We start from the raw sequence: 23,232 nt of genomic DNA, 5'->3' as shown, positions 1-23,232 counted from the left end.
TGTTCCTCAGCCGCAGCACCGGGATCTATGATGAATTACTACGAGTTATAACGTTGTCCTCGCTCATTCACTTGTGTCACATCTGGATGCAAGGATACCGGACAGACGCAGTCACCTGACGATACATGTCCAAGCTCTTTGTCTCCAAGCTGTCGGCGGTGTTACCCCATAGAACAGGCATCGAACGGGCAGAGAATAGGGGGTTTCGCGAGATCTAGACAATCTACGGAGGACATAGCCAAGTACTGCCCACTACTACTACCGCATTCAGGTAGTGGTATCACAGGTACAGCGCTCTCCGTAGATGATGGCAAAAGGAGACGGGAGACGGCCCGGATGGCGTCTCGTCTCGCCTCGTCTCGAACGTTGACTCGAGACGGATGTGCTACTCCGCAAAGCCGTAATTACTGCCACCGGCCAGGGGCCCCATGTTTTGGACACTTTAGATGCAGGACAGGCTGCAGTAGCAGGTACACAAGGAGTTTAATTTAACAAGAAGCAATTCAACCCAGATTGAACACATTCCATCCGTGACTTTGCCTACAGCCTGTACTTGCAATCACAAGCCATCTCGGTGTTCCTTTCTGAGCAGTACAGACGTACTACAAGTACGGTATTTGGACTGGGACCCCCAATATCACTGCCCGCGCCGGCAGTTGTGGCATTACTACTATTACCAATCCGTCGCACCACGGCGTGATTGATGCCCTCCCTCCAATATCAGGGTCCACGGAGTTCGGGCCTCTTTCTTGCAGCGAGCGCCAATTGACTTTATGGGGGGGACATCCATGATGTAAACGGTACATGTAATTGGAGAACAAGGGCTCAAAACAGGGCCACGCGACACAGTGTTGGCTGTGTCTCAGCAGTACCTGCTGCAGAGGTTAACATTAGCCTCATGCAAGCGAGGACTGTACAAGCATGACATGTACTTCTGGCACGGAGACCGGGTTTGGTACTGGAACACCAACTCGTGCGAGCTTCCACGTCTCCCGCAAAGCAACTGGAATGATGCTGTTCCTGTTCCTGTTTTAGCTCCTCCTTCTCCCTCAAGAACTGAACAGTTCTTCGTCATCAAGGCAAACCAACCCCCTTCATGCACGATCTTGAGATGGAAGGTGGCAAATGAACCGGGGCTCAAGAGCTCAAGTCCCAGCAGTATCCCGTTCCCCTTGGAATTGATTCTCTGTATATCCTTCTTTTTCCCCTGCTCAACATGGGCAATTGGAGGAAGAGGAAATATTTACACGCGACAAGCTACCGGTTTTCGTCACCGAGCTTCACGCCTCGGCCGTGAGCTAGCCATGCAAGCCCAGATTTCCTGCCCGGCACCAGCGGGTCACGATGCGACCCTGGGAAAAAAAAAATGGAAGAACACCATTGAGTGTTAGTTGATGCAGCTGGAGCTCGGGGTTAACAAAGAGGCAGAGAAGGGAGATGGAAGCCGTCAATTTCGTACTCGTACATATAACGTACCTTAGGTACGAAATGATTTTGCTGATGCTGCGTGTCTGCCTGGTGCCCTTTTCTCGATCGGATGTCGGGCCAAGAACGTGGCACAGATGACATAGGCCAGGCCGAACCGGCACCGACACCGCGGACAGGTTGTCTTGAGAGGAAGAAGATGGAGCAGCCACACCCTCTTACTCAGTTTTGGCGCAAGTTGTTGGATAGCTCCGTACATGTCCAGTATGTGATGGAATTGCCGTGGGAAAAAAGTCTCCGTTTGCTGGTGAGCCAACTTGGGTGCATACATGTACCTACATACCTTACTGTAGGTACGGCAAGATGGGAGGTGAGATGTCCGAACTGAGAGCGACATCGATCGAGCTCTCAAGTTGTTCCATCTTGTCCCTCGACTATAAGTACTACCCAGCACATACGAGACGCTTCAAAGATCGTCCAAATGATACCACAGGCGCTGCAGGTGCACATGCACGCGAGTGGATTGCCATTTTTCCTAGTTTCCTTTGCCCTTGTTTTCGTTCTGTTGCATCTCTGTTTACAGCTTCCGATGCTTCTCCATACCAGAGCACGTCTGATCAGCTTACCTGCCTGCCATCAAAGACGGCCGAGTTGATGGCCCGGGTTCGTAGGGGATAGACGCTGGTATTTATGATTCCTTGTTCTCACCAGCCATTCAAGCTGATGCTTGAAGCATCTGCACGTACGGAGTACTGCCCACCGATTCATGATTGAGAGATTCCGATGGCTTGATGAGACAAACTCGTAGATGGCTGATGTAATCCGGTCTCAGCCCCTTTGGACTTTGTCAACATGGACTTGCAATCACACATACATGGACTCACTCAAAGCCAGATAAGGTAAGAACCGAGATCCAAACCGATACAGAGCATCATTCGAGACAGAATCCACCACTCACTCTGTTCGGACAAACATATATATACGTGAGGTACCCGAGCCTCAAGCTCCTCCAACCTTCACTCACCTTCTCCATCAACCCCCGCATAAACCACAGCACCTCTACCCGTCTTCCTCACCCGAGTTATTCCCTGCAGAAACCCCCCCCAGCACCAACTCATACTTGTAGTACATACATAGTAGATCCCCTCCCTCATCCCATTCACCGATCAAATGCCGTGATATCTCAGTGCCATTGCCGTCCCTCCCTCCCCAGCGGGGGAATACAACCTCGCACACCGGTTCCGGCGAGACCATCTTCCCCCCGTTCTCTCTAGTATTTCAAGAACCGGCTCCCGCGCATATGTAACCCTCCTTGATTCCTCCTCCTCCTCTCAATGCCCGAAACAGCGCAGCACAAGACAATGCTTCGTCTCGCCACGTCGCTCAATGTAATCGCGATACCCCGGCCATGTCGATAATCGAAATACAGCACGAAAAGCCCATCGGTGCTACCGATGTCGATGCGAGCGTTCTCACAGAGCCAGCACGGCATGAGGCACAGCTCCCGGAACCAGATACCCAAGATCAGACTCAGAACCAAAACGACGAGAGCAACGCGCCTCCAGACGGCGGACTGCAAGCATGGCTCCAAGTCGTCGCCTCTTTTCTCCTCTACTTCAACCACCTGTACGCTATATCCAACAATGATAATCCATCCCATGACATCAAAAACAAACTCTCCATTTGAACTAGAAAGAATTGCGCGTTAACCGTGGCCACACTTCGTGAATTTGCTTCAATCCAGGGGCCTCCTCAACAGCTTCGGCGTCTTCCAGACCTACTACGAAACGGACCTCCTCAGCACCTCCTCCCCGTCGTCCATCTCCTGGATCGGCTCCATCCAAATCTTCTGCCTCATGTCCGTCGGCGCCCTCATCGGCCCGCTCTACGACGCGGGCTACTGCCGCGCCCTCCTGGCCGCCGGCACCCTCCTCGTCACGCTCGGCTTCATGCTCGCCAGCGTCAGCACGCGCTACTGGCAGATGCTCCTCGCGCAGGGCGTCTGCCTCGGCCTGGGCGCGTGCTGCCTGTCCATCCCGTCCATCGCCATCGTGCCCATGTACTTCAAGCGCCGCCGGGCCCGCGCCATGGGCCTCGCCACCGTGGGGAGCGGCCTCGGCGCGACGCTGTACCCCCTCATGTTTGAGAAGCTCCGGCCAGCGATCGGCTTCGGGTGGACGATGCGGGCCATGGGCTTCATGGCGTTTGCCATGTGCTCGTTTGCGCTCCTCCTCATCCGGCCTCGCAGCAGCACGGCGGCGGCGCTCAGCAGCAGCAAGAAGCAGAAGCCCGGCTGGCAAGCGGGCGGCTTCTCCATCCGCTGGTTCTGGGACCCGTCCGCCCTCCGGGAGCGCACGTACCTGCTCTACTGCGTCGCCATCTTCTTCAACAACCTGTCCTTCTTCAACCCGCCGTACTACCTGCAGAGCTACGCCGTCCTGCACGGCATGCGGGGCCACGCCCTCGCGGCCTACCTGCTGCCCATCCTCAACGCCTCCTCCATCCCGGGCCGCATCATCCCCGGGTTCGTCGCCGACCGCGTCGGCTCCCTGGACACGTACGTCGTCGTCTGCGCCCTCAGCAGCGCCAGCGTCTTCTACTGGATCAGCGTCACAAACGCCGCCGGCAACATTGCCTTTGCCGTCCTCTACGGCTTCTGGTCCGGCAGCGTCGTCGCCCTCGGCTCCGTCGTCCTGACATCCATCACCCCTGACATGAGCCGCCTGGGCACGAGGCTGGGCATGGTGTCCATCCTCAAGGGCATAGGGTCGCTCATCGGGCCGCCCATCTCGGGTGCGATTCTGAACGGCACGGGCAAGTACATTGGGATCCAGCTCCTCGCTGCGTGCGGCATCATGCTCACTTCGCTGCTGTCGCTGGTGCTGCGGCTGGTCATTGCGAGGGCGCTGTTCAAGTCCGTCAGGGACGATGACGAGGCCTACATGGACGCGACTCGGCCCAAGTCCAAGGCCCCCATGGAAGCCCGTGTCATGGAAGACAAACGCGCAACATAGAGCATAGACGTAGCAAGATTTTGCACTTCACCGAATGAATAACTCATCGGGTAACTCCTTGGTCAAAGGATTCAGCTTACAAAACGCTCAGCATTTGTCATGGAAAGAATCCCTTTTTGCTGCCTAAGCACATACTACATGAACCTACCATTGGACAAGCATGAGCAGACACATCTATACCTCGTTCTGCTCCCTTCTCCATTCTGAAGAGACGTCTCATTTGTCTTTTGGTGTACTCTGTAACAGGAAAAGTAGATGAAGCCATAAACAAACTTGGGAATGATATGAGCCCCCGGCCGAAGGATCGCACCTAAGCTGCTTTTGTCTCTGCATGTATTCTCATGAGACCACAGCTCAACGCGTAGAAGGTAGGCCATGACAGAAAAAGAGAAGCTACACCAAGAGGCTGCATACAGGGCATAATTCACTGAATGATACCATCTTACAAAACCCTCACGTGCATCAAGTCAACCTCCCTGTCCCTCGGTCCCACGCTTTGCAATATATAACAGGCTAACATGTAGTTTCATCACCAGCATCTATCTCTCTCTATCTCTCTACATGTAGCCATCACGACAAGTGCCACACCATCTTCACACCACCCATGCAAGGCATCCAACACGGCGAACCACCAACCCATATCCAGTAACCCACCTCATCCACCTCCAACTCCCAGAGTCCATCCAACGCACGACAAAGAAAAAAAATACAGATCGCCACTCTCTTATAATGACTCCAGCCACAGTGCCATCCAGTCCAGCGCTCGCCTACCATTACCCAAGCGCTCCTCCATCCAACTTCCATCACCACCCTACGCACCTCTCTCTCTCACGCACGCTCACTCACTCCCCCCAACCCCAACCCAACCCCGACAAAGCAAAATCTATAGATACCACCACCCTACACAATCCCAAAGGGGTGTCCGCAAAGACAAGTCCCTCCAGGTTCCAAAGGCAGCCACCCAATGCAACGCAGTGACGTGCCTTGCAGGGCTGACTTGGACTGTTCGCAGGATCCGGTTGACGTACCCTACCCAAGGTAGTATGCCATCACGTTACCCACCCTTTTCTTTAATTCTCCGAGAATGTATACGTACGTATACCTCCTTGGCGCCCCCTTTCGGCCTTTTATATCCAATTGCTTTGCTGTTGGGCGATGGAATTACTGTTGATATTGAGACGAGCAAGTATGGTTGCCTGGATAGTTGTCCTTGTTGCGTATGCGTTCTTGTGTTGTTGAGGCATTAGTATTGACTCATGGGACGTCTCTGAGATGAGTCAAAATGGTCCCATGATGAGGAGGGCAGTTGCACATGACGGAGAGCCAGTTATTCCATCAGGCTGCAACAAAGAAGGCAAGAAAGCCATAGTATAGTCCATGGCCAGAGACGACTCGTGCATCCAAATGTAACATCATATCTGATTATGCTTACAATAGCAAGCGGTCTATAGCCAATCCAGTAAATCATCCAATCATAAGCCCATTACCGGCAAAGCCTCTATCGAATCGCATGAATGGAAAACAGTACACGGCCCGTTCGAGCACCCCTTTCTCCTAGAGCTGAGCAGCTGCAGGCGGCATGCGTCATGCAAGGGGGAAGAGGGACTCGCGGCGACCAGAACAAGAAAGCCACAAAGGAAAAGAAGTAACGAGAAAGAAGAGAAGGACAAAAAGCAAAACGGGAAGGGACTTCCAAATGTACAAGTAGTCGCTGAGAAGGGTATTCTAGGCATGAATCTAAAGGCGCTGAATTTCTCCCCAGCCGCTCACTTATATCGCCGCCATGGGTTACGTCCAGCGTGTGAAAGGAAAAGGAGGGGAAGAAAGGGACCAACTGAGGAGAGGAAATACAACGCAAATGAGGTAAAACCCAGATGCAAAGAAAAACAACGGACGGGGCCTATTGTTGCTGGCCGCCCCAGTATCGGGGGTCGTTCTGGTGGCTATGATACTGTCCGTACTCGTCATAATGTCCGTAGTAGTCCACGTCGTAGTCTTGACCACTGGAGTTGGACGTGCCCATGTATGAGCTGCCGGACAAGTTGCCGTACTGGTCGTTGGAAGACATGTGTTGCCAGCTTCCCTGACCATGCTGCTGCTGCTGCTGTTGCTGCTGCTGCTGGTTGTAATAAGTACCGCTGCCATAGCCACCATCCGAAGCCTCCAAGGATAATGAGCGCAGATCGAAGCCATCGTCAGGACCGAGCGTCGTGGGGTCGAATAGGTCCAGCGCATCGCCATATTCTTCATCTCTGGATGCTGATGCCCTGGACCTGCTGCTGCTGGCTACGGCATGCAAGTGCTTGCTGCTTCTGTGCCTTGACTTGCCAGCTTGGCTGCTGGGGCTGCTGTCGCCACCGGCCAGCTCCGATCCGCCACGGCTGTCAGTGGAGTTCCTGCCGCTGGATTTCCTGCCGCCTCTGCGAGAGGGAGAGCGAGTGTATTCACATCGTAGTTGGCTGGCGATGCAGCGCTCACAGCCACTCTTTTCACCACTGCATTTGAGCTACTCGAGGGCGTGACCGTTAGCGCAGGATCATCAACAGTGTTACGCAGTTCATTGCAAGCGGCGTGTTTGCTGCAGCTTCGTACCTTTTTAGCGTGGCAGTTGTTGCACGCCTGGTGCTGGCTTGACCGGGCTGAGATGGGATCAGAGGCCCGCCTGAGCTCCTGGACGCTGTTCGTCTCAGGGTCGATCTTGAATGTGTTAAACATGGCTATAGACGTTGGACGTCTGTTTGTGTAGCAGTAGCTTCAGGTCGGGGTGGCGCAAGTAGCAGGAGCTGAATATGAAGCGAAGAGAAGAAGTCCTTGGATTGTCCTATAGAAACGCTATAGGTGTATGGGACAGGAAAGGTATTGATGCAGTTGTGAGCCCACAAGGTTTCGCATCGACGGAGGCAGTGATGACTCGGATCCCAGAATGCAATGCTGATATGACCCAAGAGATTGAATGACGCCTATAAAACTTGAAGTGATTCAATGCACTAACGTACTGACTGAACAACAAGAGCAACCTGTGAATCCAGGCAAAACATGGCCTCTTATATCTCGACCCGGCTGGCTGGAGGATTTGACGACTTGATCAGCCAGCCAGGCAGCCACGGCCCTTCTCCACTGACGATGTCGTTTCTGCCCCTGGCCCCTCCAGATCCCTCCAGGGAACCGCACGGCAGACAAGCGGCCATGGTGGTGACTCTTGTCTGGATCGGTCAGGGCCTTGTGCCAGATCCGGGACCGCCATCCTGGAAGGGAGGGAGTGCAGCCTGCGAGGCCGAGGCTGTCCGAGGGGGTGCGGGCATCCGGCAGCCTGATTGTCTGCTGGTTGGCAGCATATCAGGCGGTTGATGCAAGAAATCGAAGCTCGAGATGGTTCGTGGGCGGAGCCGGTAGGGGAAGAGCTGCCACTGGAAAAAGCCGGGCGCTGCGATTGGGCAGGCGGATGGCTTGTCAGCGTGCGCAGCTAATGAGGGGTGGGCTTGTGTGGAGAGCTCAGGGCGCTAGAGCTAGGCTCCCGCGGGTGGGGCTGCCCAAAACAGCGGCAGAATTTACAGCAGTTTACAGGGGAGTTGGCGGTTGATTCTTGCTGAGAGGAGAAGAAGATGAGAACAGATGTGCAGTCAAGACAATGAAGAGTCGAAATGGGTGCGGTTATGGACTGAGAAAGAGGGTGACTATGATGAATAAACTGAGTTATACTAGGCTGAGACCGATAGAAGCAAGAAAGGCAGCGGAAAGTGTCATTGAGGGGGTGCGTATACAACAGATGGCCCATGGAAGAGAACAGAGAGTCAACTCCTCGCAGAATACATGTATGTAAGCACCGAGGACGCAGAGCACCATGACCTGGAAACCAAAAGCCAAGAGCCAATAGACAAACTATAACAGCAGCTATGACCTGAGGCAGGATCTCAGTCTAAGAGCGTGGCTTGCGTGCTACCACAAAAGTCCGCAGCCTTGGTGCGAATAGACGTTCGAACCGAGGCCAGCGAGGCATGCCTTACCCTCTACTTACATGGCACATACGATACAACCATGAGAAGGGCACGACAGAAGGACCGTGGCTGTGCATCAGCGTGTTCTAGAATCATGGGCTTTGCAATACGGCCATGTCCCTTTTTGTGACCGCGACATGGGAGATTGGGTTGTGGCTGGTTGGGGCGAGGCTTTGAGCCAGGGCCATGGTTGATGACGGCTTCGTATCATCCCCGGAATCAGAACAGTTGAAGCATTGAAGACAACTATCGACAGAGCCATACCAGCCATCCAATATTCTTTTGACCCCATATTGATAGAGTAATTTGAGACCTTTTTTTCTGAGCATTGCCCTAACTGCCTGCGGTGATGTTGAGGACTCGACCGGTTGCTGTCATAGGCCCTGAGACCGGAGTCGAGAGGCCAGGATCGGATGTTCGCCCAAGACAAAAAGCCTCGTTGCAGTACATACGATGACAGCATCGGTATGACGCAGACCGATAGAGAATTTCTGCATTTCCGGTTCTTCTCTTATTATAGAGTGTTTTATTCCAAATAAGATAGAACTTCACCAGAGGGAATGTGGCAAGAAATAAGCATCTCAAAAGGCAGATGCATACAACAGACGCTGCGATTCAGCTTGCTCGAGAATACGCGTCTACACTGTCTCTCTACCGTCCGACAATGAGAGCGAATAGCACAGCCTTAAATCAAGCCACCTGCAAGTCACCTGCGCCGCTCTGGAGCGCGCCAAAGAGAATGAGCGCAATCTTGCCCTATGCAGCAGGACGGAGTAGAGCCGTAGCGTCGCATTCATGGTTCAATCCGGCACGGGCTGAGCCTATTAGTGGCTGCTCCTCATCCTTCAGTCCGCCATCCGCCTCACTTCGGCTATACGACTGGGACCCCGTTGGTTGCACGGCGTATCAAGTGAGATGCGACATACTCCGTTATATGTGTATGATGATTTACGCTCCTGTACGTCTGTATTCCCTCCGCTAAATCGGCCCGGTAGGGCTGAAGGCTCTATACAGGCATCACCGTAGGTATCGACAGACTCCTCCATTCTTCTTTAAGGACATATTGTTCGATTGATATATTGCTTACCTAGAAGAGGCGCAAACCGCGATTCGTCGGCGACCGGTTATCTGGGCGTGAGAATCTCACTGATCGCCGCGCATCTTGAAGGAACAAGAAGACGGGATCCTCCTGCTCTCATCTGCAGGGAGGCCGAGGACCTGGTAAGCCTGGTCCGCAGTTGATCGGATCCCATGCCTATTTGTGGGATAATCTGAACTATTGCTAACAATGCCCTTTTTTAAACCGGTAGTTTGGAGCTCATCACCTTCTCGCCGGCGCATGATGTGTATGCCTCACCGTTTCGCCCCTGGTGTTTGCGCTTATACGATGGGTCCATACAAGAGACTGAAATACCTTGCTTTCTGCCTTACGACCTCATTATAAAGAACACGAAGAAAACGCATACTTTTCTGAAAGATACACACACGAGCATTCCAAATTCCAACATGATCAAGGTCACCGTCCCGCCGAAGGATCTCCCTTCCCATCCTTTTAGCCTATGCTTACCGGGTAACGTGACCGACATCCCAAGCCTCAGTCTTTGTCTCTCCCTGCTTGACAAGTGCCGCACAAGTTGATACGATACGAGAAAGTGAATAGCGCTGTGATAGAACACGAGAAACCCCAAAGCCGCTATACGAGGCCGTTGTACGAGAAGAACGTCCTGGTTAAACGTGGGTATGAGCGCCAACTGAGACAGACAGAAACGAATCGGCACTATTGGTGGCGTGGATGGCCTGCGCCACAGCCGAAGCCCCCCGCGCCGGACATGGGGCCTTGAAACGGGTTCGGAGCCGAATCGCCGGGGCCTGTCAATCATAGCACAATGAGACTGGCTCAAGACGATTGCTTCCACTGCAGTTTCTGTATACACGTAATTATTATACCAGACGTAGATAGTTGTCGGATTATGAAGCCTTCTTCCTTTTGTCATCTTCTTTTTTTCCATACATGTGCACCCTTGATCTGTTTGCATATGCAAGTCTATGCACCTGCTAAAGATAATCTTCCGGCGCAAGAGCCCTTGCAAGAACGCATGCAGCCACTTTGACGCACAGCGATCATTTGCATGCACCTGTCATGCGGTCTATCGCCGATACAAAATCATTCAGCGCAAGCTCCTCAGGCATCCAACGCTCGAAAGAAAGTGGACGAGCAATGGATGTTGCCGACTGTGCCAATCTTGGGAGGATTCTATTCAATGCGACTTGCTTTAGATGGATAGGCTGGCTTGAGTCATTCGTTCTGTCACTGGAATCCGCGGTGTTGGCTCTTGGACACCAGACGGAGGACAAGTGCGATTCCGTCAACAGGGGTCAAAGCGATATAAGAGAAAAGAGAGCACCTCAAAAGTACCCAACACGACGGAGCAAATGCTTAAACGGGTGTTCGGTTAACATCACTACTGACCTCTTCGGGGGGGACAACCAACGATAACGAGCCTATGGTTGAGAGATCCAAAGTTGAAGCTGTCGAACTTGGCTGTCAAGTTGTCAACCACCCTGGTGTGTTGCCTAAAGAAAAGTGGGCGCGGTGAGTCACGGAGAGATCTCATTTCCAGCAGACAGTCGATGCGGCCAGATTTGTGCCGCTTTGTGGAGTATCTTGGAGCGATGAACCAGGCCCCTGGTTCCCGGACCGTGGGTTTACGGAAAGAGTTACAGTACCTAGCAATTGCCATTTGCGTGTGGTTTTGCGTCGGGAGGGGAGATGACGGATGTGGTACGGAGAGTTGATGGTAGGTAGATGGAAAGCTGACTAGGTAGTGGAAAGGGCATTTGTGTATGTCACGTCACTTTGTGAGCGGGCGTTTGCAAGACCAGGTTTGCCAACTTGCACTTGTATGCGATTGACACAGAAACGACCTGTACATGATGTATCAGGTGAAGGAACGAGTACGAAGCGCCAGCGAAATATTGTATGTGTTGATCAACTAGGTGAGATATGAAAGGAAAAGACAAGCAAGGGGAAACAAACATAGTATACGCCAAAACCCTCAAGAAGCAACCTGTGCTCACTCTGCCCATCACAAAGCCCATGCCGACATTGCATCGCCCAATCCTGTTCGTGGATCTCGTCGTGGGCGACTCGCTTGACATGCCTGAAGAAGAGCATTCTAGCAGAAACGGGACCCAAGGGAATCAATGATGATGTATTCGGCCCGGTCCCTCAGTTCCTCTGGAGTGATCCGGGGAGTGAGCGCCTCCCTCGTGGCATTCTTCCATCGCACAGTCAGGGTTTCGAAACCGTTGTGGCTGCCGGGCGAAATGAAATTGATGATGAAACTGGTTGTGTCGGTGGGACCAATGGCGATGGTGTACATGTGGCCGCCAGGGCGAGTGTTGTCTTTGATTGTGAGGTTGAATTCAGGGCGCAGTGGCGGGGGCCCCGGCTGCCCTGGTGGACAACCTGGAGGACCTCCTGGAGGGAGGGCGCCGTTGCCGTTCATCATACCCATTGCCATTCCCATGAAGGCTGGGGGTGGTGCCGCGAACCCGGCTCCAATCGCCATCAGAAACGCTCCATACTGCGGCTGCTGAGGCTGCTGCTGCTGTTGCTGAGGCGGCTGCTGAGGCTGGGGCGGCGGCGGCTGTTGCGGCGGCTGCTGCGGTGTTGGCATTGCAGGCTGGCCCGGCGTCACGCACCTGATGGTTCCGATGCTGGATGATGGCAGGTGATGGGGTGGGAAAGCAACGTGCCTGAACGAGCGCTCACCGAGCCGCTCACGGAAGTACTCGTTCATTCGATACGACTCGCTCATCCTTTCGGTTCTCTTGTATCGCCTCTTGACAACTAGTTTCTCAACGAGCTCGCGCATGTAGTGGATGAGTTGTGTGCCGCAGCGGCGAATGTCGTTGCCTCAGTGCGATGATTGCGGTGATGGAAGTGGGAGTTGTGGTGGTTGCGGTGAGAGAAGGCAAGATAACTTACCGATGAGATGTCTTTCATCTTTAATACTCCTGCTCACTGGGTACCTTAGATAGTGCCACTCGACGTGATGCCAAAATAGAAGCGCCTTTGAAGATTCAAGGAGGTCCAATGGAGAACATGAGCTGAGGCCAGGCAGATGATTGAACAGAGCGTGGCCGTGCATTCTTTGAACACTGCTGGCCGTGTACTCCCATTGGAGAAGGGGCAATGAGAGGCGATTATTGCATGACGATACTTTGACTGTCTTCTCGTCATGTTACCGGGTCAAAGAACTGTTCATAAGCACGATGGCTTGTCAAGCTGGTCCAGTCTGTTGCTGAGCCATGAGTGGTGGTGTCTTGGAAAGCACAAAGAGCATTGAACCGTCTGAAACTAGGACTCGTTCCGGCGGGCACGTGGCATTCAAAGACCAAAGATGAAGGGTTTCAATGCGGGGAAAAGTACTTGTTCATTGCCAATTGATTGCTGCCTGGGACTTTGCATATAGATAATATAGAAGCTTGATCCTTTGGTGACAATGACGCTGAACAGAATATATGCGGTTGTCTTGAGTCTCCTCCGTTTTGGGGTCGAATCACTGAACAAAGGCGACAAACCATCTGGCCAATCGAATGCGCCGGAAGCCAAAGGAATGGCGCCTCAGCTGTACATCAGGTACCCCAAGTCCCTTATCAGAAGGAAGCGGGGCAGCCCTGATTCGCCCCCGGAAAAAGGTGCAGCCCATCGCCGGAAAGGCCAGCAAAGCCCCCAACGAAAAAAGGTCGACACGTTGAACCTGGACCCTTCAAACGACCAGCTGTTCGCTTCCAGCAAAGACGACCGTTCCGTTGCTCGCCAACTCAGCACACGGGCTCCTTCTTCCGTTTCCATACCTGAATCCGTCTTTCAGCATCACTGCGCTTGCAGTCGTCGACACAATGGCCATCAGTCCGCAGATGTAAGTTGCACGAGCTTGGCTCACGTCGTGGCGGCGTTTCTTTGTCGCGAAGGCGAAGGACGGGGGAGGAGGCACAATGGGGGCAGGACAAAGAGACGAATAACTCGTCGCAGTCCATGGGAGACGTCTGCATTGGAACAGCTCGCTAACTGCCGGCGCCAGCACCAACCTGATGATCATACTTGGTATGATGCAGGTCACCAAGAGGATTCCCTTCGAAGACGAGAACGTGCTCAACATTGTCCGCGCCGTCTACATCGCTAGCAATGTCCTCATCGCCGCTCTCTACTTCTACATCCAGGTCCAGATCAACAAGAAGAAGGGTAAGGCTCTGCATGCGCCACTTTGCGCTGACGACACGCGACAGCTTTGATGCTACGTGTTTGCAGCTCTTTGTTCAGTCAAGGTTGCTAACGTCCGGCTTCTAGACATGACCACTCTCAAGTACGTTGAGCCCGCGCCCATGGGCTCCTCCGAGGAGGGCAAGCTCGTCACCACCACGATCCACGCCTACGACCTCAACCAGCTGCGCCAGGCCTGGCGCGGCCAGCTGATGGGCATCGCCATGATGTCCTTCATGCACCTGTACATGAAGTACACCAACCCCTTGGTCATCCAGAGCATCATCCCCGTCAAGTCTGTTCTCGAGAGCAACCTCGCCAAGATCCACATCTACGGCCAGCCCGCCTCTGGCGATCTCAAGCGACCCTTCAAGCAGGCCCAGGGCTTCATGAGCGCCATGCAGGGTGCCAACGGCTCCGTCCAGAGCGACAAGAAGGCCGTCGAGGCTGCCGAGAAGGCCGGCCGTGGCGGTGCCAAGGAGGAGTAAAAGATCTCATAGAGTAGATGTACCATATTTGAGCGGACACGAAAAGGGCTCTTTGGGGCACGGCGTCGGATTTCATAATGGGTACAAAAAGTTCTCCCTTTGTTTGGGAATATATTGCCCGCAGCTGAAGTACCATTGCTTTCATCATGGGCCTCTACCACCGATCCATGATGTATCAGGTGGTAAATGCTCTACATTCGCCAGGAATACTTCGTGATAGAGAGCCCTCAATGTCTTGTCTTAGTAAAGTGTGGTCTGTAATCAAGTCACGTTACCTCGCGTTAAGTGGGCGATTTTCCCAACTTGCACAGTCACGTCTTTGCCCCTCGCGCATCATCATCTTTCAACACCCAAAACGACCGGCTCCATGCTTCATGCGCTGCTGTGAATTTGAATCTTCTGTCATCCAATCGCCTTGTAATACATTTTGAGCCATTGGCGCCATCCTCACGACTTTCATTCTACGCACGATGGAGCGTCCAACCACGCCGCCGGCTCCGAGCAGATCGGAAGTTGCGTCATCGCAAACCCCAGAGATGACAAGGCGCATCGTATGTTTGGCCATGATGATGCCCGTGAGAGTCCTTTACTGACTATGGCATTGAAATCGCAGGAAGAGAGTCGCCTCCGAGCCAAAGCCATCCGTGAACAGCGAGAAGCCGAGCAACGAGCCTCAGGCACTGCGACGGTGCTTCCCAAGTCGGCCGCCGGATTCATACCCACCGAAAATGTGCACGTCTCGAAACCCGTCAATGGGAAGCGAACCTACAACGAAATTTCTACTGGAGATATCGCAGGAGGCAGCAATCGTGATGCGCGCAATGCGGGCGACGAGGCGGCCCTCCGACCGGCGCGCAAATTCACAAAGTTTGTAGACTACAACATGAGCTCGATGACAGACACCAAGGGCGGTTTCCTTTCCATGGAGGATGACCCTCACAACTATGCGCTGGGAGCTCAAAAGCCCGGCCATGTGGATGAACAGAGGCCAAAGGGCATGACGATTCAAGAATGGGAGAAGCAAAAGACGTTGAAAAACCTCAGGCGACTCAAAGCAGGTCCTTTTGAGCCGGGTATCAGCGTTTTGGATGATCAGAAGGCGAGGAAGAAGTGCAGGGAGTGCGGCAGCCTGGAGATTGACTTTGTTTGGGAAGAAGTCTTTCATGTCTGCGTGTGCAACAAGTGCAAAGACAAGTACCCCGAGAAGTACTCTTTGTTGACAAAGACAGAGTGCAAAGAAGACTATCTTCTGACAGATCGTAAGTCAAGCTCTTCTCGTACTCGTGGGATTTGTGATACTAATCATGTCTACAGCTGAGCTGCGGGACCCTGAGCTGCTTCCTCATCTGAATAAGCCAAATCCGCACAAATCTCACTGGCACGACATGATGCTGTTCTTGAGATTTCAAGTCGAAGAATACGCCATCGGCACGAAATGGGGATCGGCAGAAGCACTGGATGCCGAATATGAGCGGCGTGAAACACAAAAGAAGGCCCGCAAGGAGGCCAAGTTCAAAGAGAAACTGCTGGATTTAAAACGCAAGACGAGAACGGAAGCATTTCGTCGACAGGCCGGAACACTTGGGAACAAGAATGGAGCGCCGAGCAAGTTTGGCGATGCCGTGGGCGGAGGGGGGCGGCATGTGCACGAATGGGGCCGAACTGTCGAGAATGAGGAGGGTATGACGGTCAAGACGTGCGTGACGTGTGGGATGGAGGTGGAAGAGCTAGAGTTCTGATGGATCAGGCAGAATGGTGAGCGACGGCGCACAGACACAGACGGGCCAACTCACGGTCAGGATCGTGAGTGTCAGATTTGTTTGGACTACATGCTCGACTCAGATTCACTGAGCGATTCCCGGACAACACCACTGATGGCCTCTTGATGGCTATCGCCACATTCATGACAGATTGTCGAAGAGGAACGCTGGCGCGCGTTACACAAGTGCCGGAGTCCTTTTCGCATGCTGAGGTCAGGCCTGCTACCAAGCCAGAGGACGACTTCATCCGGAAGCATTCGAGCTGGCGGCATCGAGGATATCAGTCTGCAACTTGACCCAGTTGTTTGTCAGCCAGCACTTTCCGCTTCCACATCGGACAAGAAGCCGACAACAGACCTCGGTATGAGCTGTGGGGGCTGGCCACAGCGGACATCAGCTTGATACCCCTTTTCTACACTGGTCAGCGACTGCATTCATCCCGAAGAAGCGATGAGCACAAAGTATGATGAGCTCTGCGATGGGCAAGGACTTCCTCTTTCTTCAGTGCAATGGCTCGCTATGCTACACAATTGGGATCGATATTCTGGGATATTGGTGCTGCAAACGAGTGCAACATTCGGAGCATCGAGGGTGGCCATCTTCGCCGCCTCGCTTTTCGGACGATATCCCACCTTCGCCTACTTCGCAGATACGACATAAACGATATTGATACAAGCCAGCGGCCGAGCTTTCTTACACATACTTGGCAGCATGCGAAGCGTTTAGGCAGCGTCCGTTGTTGTCGCAAGCGGACTGTCAATGCAAAGGCTCTCGTAAGACAAATCACAATTTGGCGCCCGCATTGTGCGTCACACAGCAGTGGATTATATGCCAGGTGCTCCATCACACAGCAACCACTCGCACCCGCTTGGCCGCTCAGGAGGAAAAATGACAGGTTACAACGCATCTCGTCTGATGGTATCACTGCGTCTAGGACTTGACTCGCCGTAGGGCTGCGCGTGCGCTGATCTTTTGCCCTTACGAGCTCCCACGCGTCTTCACAGGCAGTGCTGGTAGTATTACGGCTTCCGATCCATCACAAATGCACGGATCAGGTGGCAGGACGGACCGTCGTAAGCATGCTGGGCCTCCGCAAAGGCCACCTGCATTGCTGGAGCATTTGTTCGACATACCGCCGATCAGCCGCTGCATCAATGTGACCAGGCTCTTCGATCGGATGCATCGACGACTGCTATGGACGGGCCACGGTGCTTGTGGTGCCTGACAGGCCTCACACACCGAGAGCACACCGCTCATATTGAATAATCCCTTTCGTGAGGATTGACATCCTCAGAGTCTACAATGGACCTATTCTCAGAGGGCAATGAATAACAATCATATCTGGCACAGGCATATTTCCCCTTTCCGAACGTGATTCCTCCGGTGAAGCGGGTTTCGTTCCTCTCTATTTGGTGATTTTCCCTTTCTTTTTCCAGATGACAGGCTATTAATAGGCGACGGCCCGTCACATTGGACGTTATTTCCCACTACGTCCATGATCCCTTGAGCTGGCGGCTTCTTTCTTTCCTTTTTTGCTTCGTACTTGTCATTCTATCCCTCGGCTGTTCGTCTTTGATGTGGCATGACGGGACTGCAGACCGGCAGTAGCAGCATCGGATTGGCCTGTTTCGGCCCTTAAACGAGATTGAAACCGAATGTCACCAAGATTCGAGGCAGAAAATGGCCCCCTATGCACTCTTTTATCCCATTGCTTGGTTGCTTTTTATGCCTAACACCCTTTCTCATCCCTGAAGATCGAAGCTGTATGTTCCAGAAGCTCTTGTTTTGCCACCACGATACGAGTTTTGAAGGCAGCGTTGGGAGGGAAAAAGGAACACACGATATGAACAGCACAGGCACAGGCACCGGCTGGCTGTATTGCTTCTCGCCAACCAATGCCAGCTTTTCGAGCGACCCAATCGCGGAGGGACCGACAAGCCTGTTGCAGACCGAGGTCTCCACAAGGCCATGAAATGTCCAGGGGGGGCCAACGAGACAACCCGCGGCCTTGCAAATCTGGCCTGGTCAGACAACTGGGGTTCCTGGCGCGTGCCGGGCCTGGGATGTTGGATCTAGGCCTTTTCTATGATGACTACGCGCGCAGCAAGAGATGTCAGAAGGATGAGGAAGAGGCAGAGCAGCACACACACGCACGCACAGAGAGACACACGCACATGATGCGCAGGAACTTGACCAAATGGACCATGACGAGAGCTCACAGACAAGACGACGGCCTGGTCGACACCGCCAGCTCAGACATGATATTAAACTGCACACGACTAGCACGACTAGTCGCTATGCTTGCTTATTGCACGAGGATACTACGCAGAGCACTATCACCAAGCTATGCCCAATATTCCCCGCGCGCTTGCGGCGCTGATCTTCCAAAATGGCAAAACTGCTTTTGATAGCGCTGGCCGACGCATGACTCTGGCGACGAGGTCAGTTACGACAGATAATAAAACCGATCGAGCCCGCGATGGGCGTGATTGTTGTGGAGAAAAGACTGCTGGCCAAGGGGGCCCAATTTGGGGATCGAGAACGAAATCTTTATCAGCATTCTTACAGGAGTGATTACCCAAGGCCTCTTTTTTCTTGCTGCCGCTGGGCTGAGCCTCAATTGCGACGGTGACAGAAACGCGGAGGCGTGCGTGTTCATAAGGAGAACAAAGGGAGGCCGTGTTAGAGAAAGGGCCGGGTTCACGAAGTACGGAGCACGGCGCAGTGCCTGGGTAAGGTACCTAGGTAAGTATGCGAGACGCAGCACCAGCAGGACCGGGGGTCGTCTGTCCCAAAGAAGCTACTGACCGAGTATTGCCTAGTAGTAGCTGCTCACGGCTCGCTCCACCAAGGCCCTCGACTGCGACGGGCGGCCGTTCCTGAACGTGGCATGAAGCTGAACGTTGTGACGTGCATTGCGTCTTCGCATCCTGCCCATCCCACGTCCCCGGCATGAGGCGCTCCCACCCCCATCGGTAATGCTAGCGGTGGCGTCCGTTGCCTTCTTCTTGCTTGCGCGAAGGGGTGGAGCAACAAGGCCGTTTGAGGCCGGCTCTCGTTAATTAACCTGCCTCTGGGCTCTCCAAGAAACAGTGGCCCTTGTCCTGTTACGAGGTGTGCGAAAGTACCATGGGCTCTCTGGGGGACAGAGAGAGAGTTCTCGACCTTTTGGGGGGGGGCCTGCGTGGTGCTACTACAAGTACAGGGTGCAATCCCGCTCCTATTAAGTATCGTCCCGGTCGCCCTCCCGTGAGAACTGAAGGAAACTCAGTGCCCTCGTCACTCACCTCACAATTCGGCGTTGGAACTCGGGTACTCCATGGATGGACGGTAATCGGGCTCGCAACACCACTACCAAATGGGATTTGGGGTAGTTGAGGACTACGGCGTCGTGGCCAACCCAGTGAACTGGTCCCTAACCGCCATTTCCACCTGTTTGTCAAGCCCCAACCGCCCTCTTCTCCTCCTCCTCCTCCTTCGTCTGCGTTATGTCTCAATTGTCCAAATTGCTAATCACAAGGGGGGCCCTTCTTTGCCGTCCCTGGGATATATAAACAGTCATTGTCATTCTTCGCCTCGTCTGTCGAGCCTGCTTCGCCCGCGGCAGATACGGCCGCCTCGGCCTCGACGATGCCATCACCCTCGTGTGCCTCGTCATCCTCATCGCCAGCAGCGTCTGCTCCAGCATCGGCATAGGCTACGGCCTGGGCCGGCGCGAGAAGACGCTGGGCGCGGAGCAGCTCAAGGAGGCCATCAAGTGGAACGCCATCATCAACGCCGTCGTCATCTGGTCCTTTTCGCTGCCCAAGTTCGCCATCATCGCCATCCTCAAGCGCATCCTCAACTATGGCGCCAAGACCATGGCCGCCTTCCTGGCCATGGCCGTCGTCAGCCAGGGCGGCATCCTCGCCGTCTCCGTCTGGTGGTTCGCCCAGTGCCAGCCCGTCGCCCACCAGTGGGACCCGGCCGTCGCCGGCACCTGCGCCAGCACCGACATCCTCACCAAGCTGGCCTTTGCCACGACGGCCTACTCCGCCTTCCTCGACCTCTTCTTCGCCTTCTACCCGATCCCCTTCATCATGAAGCTCAACATGCCGCTCAAGAACCGGCTGGCCGTGTGCTTTGCGCTGGGGCTCAGCGCCATGGCGAGCATCGTCTCCATCTACAAGCTGTCTGTTTTCACGGAGGCATTCAACAGCATGGCCGAGGATCGGACATGTAAGTTTCCTCCCCTTTCAGAACTTATCATCATCAATGCGACAACAAGGGCTATACACAGACAAACTCTTCACAACATTGCTAATCATACACCCCCAGACTCCGTCCCGTACCTCGACATCTTTGGCGTCGCCGAAGGCGCCCTCCTCATCATCGGCGCCTCCCTCCCAACCCTGGGCCCCCTCTTCCGCCTGCTCAAGGGCAAGGTCTCGTCGTACGCGAGCCAGACCACGTCCGGCCGCTCGGGCGACCGCAGCCAGAACAACCCGTCGACGCTCAACAGCAGCACGTGGCGGCGCAACAAGAACAACAACAACAACGAGTACGACGACGAATCCACCACGAGGATGCACTCGCACTCCAGCGTCGACGACATCCCGCTCGTGGCCACGGCCAAGCCCGTCGCGAGGCTACGCGAGGATCCGTTCAAGGATGAGATGGTGTAATAAGCCCACATATTAGTATTTGCAGCCCCAAATATTGAAAACGAGGCTGGCTGGGTCCATCCCATCCCTTCACACCCATCCCATCCCATTCAGCGGTGGGGGGTTGCACAGCATCTTATTACTGGTAATCTATGAGATATACTAGGTAGTACTGAAAGCCTTGCGTTGTTCCCAAGCCTCGCTGATTCCACCTTCTACTACAACTGCGAGGAAAGTGGTCACGACGATCCGTTTACGACTCATTCAAAAGCCACCAAAATCTTTGCTCATCTTGTTGTCTCAATCTCCACGATTCTGCATTTCCTTTGTCAATACTACTACCACCACCATGTCCAACTACATAACTCTCACCCACCCTCGCCCTCTTGTTATCTCACCCCCACACCACTTTGACCACGCCGCACACCCCAGCCCCTCTGCCGGCGCCGGCTAAAGAGGGAAAAATACCCATTTGCGGGACGCGGGACGATTGGGGGGGCGATTCACCTTGGAACAAGAGAAGAACTTCTTGACCCCAAAAACAGGGGACAGAGCGTCTGTGCACCTCAGCATAATTCTCCATTCGACTAAAAAAAGAGAGCAGGGAAAAAAACAGCAGCATGTTGGGTTTTGCATCTTTGAAGCAGGTTTTCCCCCCCAGCCAAGGTGCAAAGAATTTCTCCTTTCAGATTGGTGCATATTTACCCCATTACCACCATCACGTTTTCCCACTACCACTACAACATATGTACCTACTAGATCAGGGGTGCAGGGGTGAGAAAAGAGGGCTAGTCAGGCACGCGGAGTTGTGGCTGCTTGGAGGGATGGGGGAGAGAAGAAGTTGGTGTGGGTGGGCAAAGCGGGCGTTGGAACCAGACCAAAAAGTACCCAGAAAAACTTGGGTGGTGTAATGTCCGCAATTCATGTGAGCTATCATCATTCTGGGATTAGGTGTCGGGAGTCGTCACTTTTTTTTTCCTTGTCGTTTTTGGTTCTGGCGGTTTTCTGTCTTGTTTTTCTTACCCCTGGTCCCAGCTTTGCAGGTCCCGAGGCTGGGCAAACTGGATGGGCTGGGGGAGAGTTTGAGCCATGGCGAGGAAGAGGAAGGCAACAAGAGGGGGCGATTCTGATGCTCCCCACAAGAAAAGTCGGTTCTTTGTTTGTACTCTCACTTTTTCCTGTTTTGTTCGTGGTTGGGTTGAAAAAGGCAAGGCGGCAGGACTCTGGGGAACTGGAACTGGAACTGGAAGGCGCTGAACACGATAGAGAGAGGCTGATATTGGATATCACTATTCAGACGGTGAGGAAGATCTAAGCAAAGAAATAATCATTATCAACAACAACAAATTCGTCATGAGCTTGTCACTCACCTCGTCCATGCATTTGCTGCTCGGATCGCAAATCCCAATTCTTCACTGTTCTCATCGCGATCGTAAACTGCGAATGCCTGGTATCAGGGCCCTGGCAGCACCTCGGCGAACTTGTCCGTCCTCTTCTCGCCGTGTGGAGCTCTCCTCATCCCTGCTAGCTCTTTGCACTCTCTGTAACGCTGCAGAAAACAAGAGGTGCTCAGAGGCAATGCAGGTACAAAGAAGTAATCACCACTACCGTGCTGAGTGTTAGAGTTCGCATATTGACAGGGGGGCCATGGAGGCGAACCCGTTTGTGGTTCGTATCCATCGCCGCGGAAGAAAAGGTACGGAGTCGCAGTCAATGTGTGGTTTCTCGAGGTGTTCAGCCCGCGAGAAGAGAGGACAGGGCAGCTGAAGAATCTGTTCGCCCCGTATCTTGTGTTGTTCTGTCTCGGCCTCGTCCTGGTTGGCTATTACTTGTTGATGCTTTCGTTCGCATGTCTGGGCGAATGCGCCCGCGCTTCCAGTAAACGCCAATGCATCCTTTGCGAATGCATCATATATCAGATTTGCCAAGCAGCCTGCGCCCTTGTCGGCGGTTTTCCAACGGAGCTTGACGCAACTGGGAAGTGCAGAATCCCGATGGCCTTCACATGACAGTACAAGGAGAGTCGTCCTTGTTACAGTATCGTATGTACATACGGGCGTAGCCAACATACACACATACTTGATTGGGAAGTGCGGAGTATAAAGTGGTATCTCGTGGATAGGAAATCGCAGTGGTGGATTCCATCGCCACACCACCGTTTTTCTCCTTCTTCCCGTCTCCTGGCGCGTGCCGGCGTGTCATCGTTCGTCAGCATTTTTTGCCCGTCACATTGCGACCATACTGCAGAGTAGCAGTGATGGCTAGCAGCAGCAGCGCGATACGACCGTGGCTGCGTGGGACATGACACCCCCGGCTCACGCTGCCCAGTTGCGACGGCCATGCTTGTTCGATATAAAGCGGCCCTGATTGGCCCTGCTTGCTTGCCGGATCTGGATGGCCGCACTCTGCGTGCGCGCTCCGAGTTGTCGCCAGATTCCGGAAACCCGGCTGGGGCTGACGAAATGGGAATATTCTACGCGGGTCCGTCGCGGAGCCTGCTGCGCAGAGCGTCTCCTGTATCAACGCTTGGCCGATCAAGCTGAGCGCATCCGTGCGCGCGTAGAGGGTCCGATATGCTGGTTACTGTGCGAGTCTGGGAAGCCTGGGGAGGCATCAAAAACCGGAGCATCGTGATCCG

The 23,232-nt window shown here is 53.8% G+C and overlaps 6 protein-coding genes across 6 annotated transcripts; 4 read left to right on the top strand and 2 right to left on the bottom strand.

The window, feature by feature from the left end:
• Window positions 1–2,833: 2,833 nt before the first annotated feature.
• On the top strand, window positions 2,834–4,439 carry BBK36DRAFT_6960 (MFS general substrate transporter; the record flags this gene model as incomplete). The annotated part of the gene is made up of 2 exons (XM_024898531.1): window positions 2,834–3,051; window positions 3,170–4,439. The coding sequence occupies 2 exons, from the start codon at window positions 2,834–2,836 to the stop codon at window positions 4,437–4,439; spliced, it is 1,488 nt and encodes a 495-aa protein (XP_024747045.1).
• A 1,900-nt stretch (window positions 4,440–6,339) lies between these two features.
• On the bottom strand, window positions 6,340–7,154 carry BBK36DRAFT_1125617 (hypothetical protein; the record flags this gene model as incomplete). Its single annotated transcript, XM_024891303.1, has 2 exons — window positions 6,340–6,945; window positions 7,032–7,154. The coding sequence occupies 2 exons, from the start codon at window positions 7,152–7,154 to the stop codon at window positions 6,340–6,342; spliced, it is 729 nt and encodes a 242-aa protein (XP_024747044.1).
• A 4,456-nt stretch (window positions 7,155–11,610) lies between these two features.
• Window positions 11,611–12,114, bottom strand: BBK36DRAFT_1161671 (hypothetical protein; the record flags this gene model as incomplete). Its single annotated transcript, XM_024894388.1, has 1 exon — window positions 11,611–12,114. One exon carries the CDS (start codon window positions 12,112–12,114, stop codon window positions 11,611–11,613), a length of 504 nt encoding a protein of 167 aa, XP_024747043.1.
• A 1,073-nt stretch (window positions 12,115–13,187) lies between these two features.
• BBK36DRAFT_1136174 (inorganic phosphate transport PHO88) lies at window positions 13,188–14,240 on the top strand. Its single transcript, XM_024892889.1, has 3 exons — window positions 13,188–13,362; window positions 13,525–13,685; window positions 13,791–14,240. The coding sequence occupies exons 1-3, from the start codon at window positions 13,343–13,345 to the stop codon at window positions 14,189–14,191; spliced, it is 582 nt and encodes a 193-aa protein (XP_024747042.1). The 5' UTR covers window positions 13,188–13,342; the 3' UTR covers window positions 14,192–14,240.
• Window positions 14,241–14,661: 421 nt separating this feature from the next.
• Window positions 14,662–15,930, top strand: BBK36DRAFT_1171190 (DNA repair protein; the record flags this gene model as incomplete). The annotated part of the gene is made up of 3 exons (XM_024895543.1): window positions 14,662–14,742; window positions 14,805–15,450; window positions 15,506–15,930. The coding sequence occupies 3 exons, from the start codon at window positions 14,662–14,664 to the stop codon at window positions 15,928–15,930; spliced, it is 1,152 nt and encodes a 383-aa protein (XP_024747041.1).
• Window positions 15,931–19,309: 3,379 nt separating this feature from the next.
• Window positions 19,310–20,384, top strand: BBK36DRAFT_1090938 (hypothetical protein; the record flags this gene model as incomplete). Its single annotated transcript, XM_024889025.1, has 3 exons — window positions 19,310–19,385; window positions 19,510–20,169; window positions 20,269–20,384. Coding segments are annotated over 3 exons (852 nt in total), but the record flags the coding sequence as incomplete, so codon positions are not given.
• Window positions 20,385–23,232: the final 2,848 nt, after the last annotated feature.

The sequence above is a fragment of the Trichoderma citrinoviride genome (assembly GCF_003025115.1).
Source record: "Trichoderma citrinoviride strain TUCIM 6016 unplaced genomic scaffold BBK36scaffold_12, whole genome shotgun sequence".
NCBI classification, from domain to species: Eukaryota; Fungi; Ascomycota; class Sordariomycetes; order Hypocreales; family Hypocreaceae; genus Trichoderma; species Trichoderma citrinoviride.
The sequence above is the reverse complement of the archived record's forward strand: the minus strand, read 5'-3'. Positions and strand labels throughout refer to the sequence as shown.

Coding starts and splice junctions, on each gene's coding strand:
- BBK36DRAFT_1136174 (XM_024892889.1), top strand. CDS start 13,343: ATGGCCATCAGTCCGCAGAT. Junction 13,363..13,524: donor ATGGCCATCAGTCCGCAGAT/GTAAGTTGCACG, acceptor TGCCGGCGCCAG/CACCAACCTGATGATCATAC. Junction 13,686..13,790: donor CCAGATCAACAAGAAGAAGG/GTAAGGCTCTGC, acceptor TCCGGCTTCTAG/ACATGACCACTCTCAAGTAC.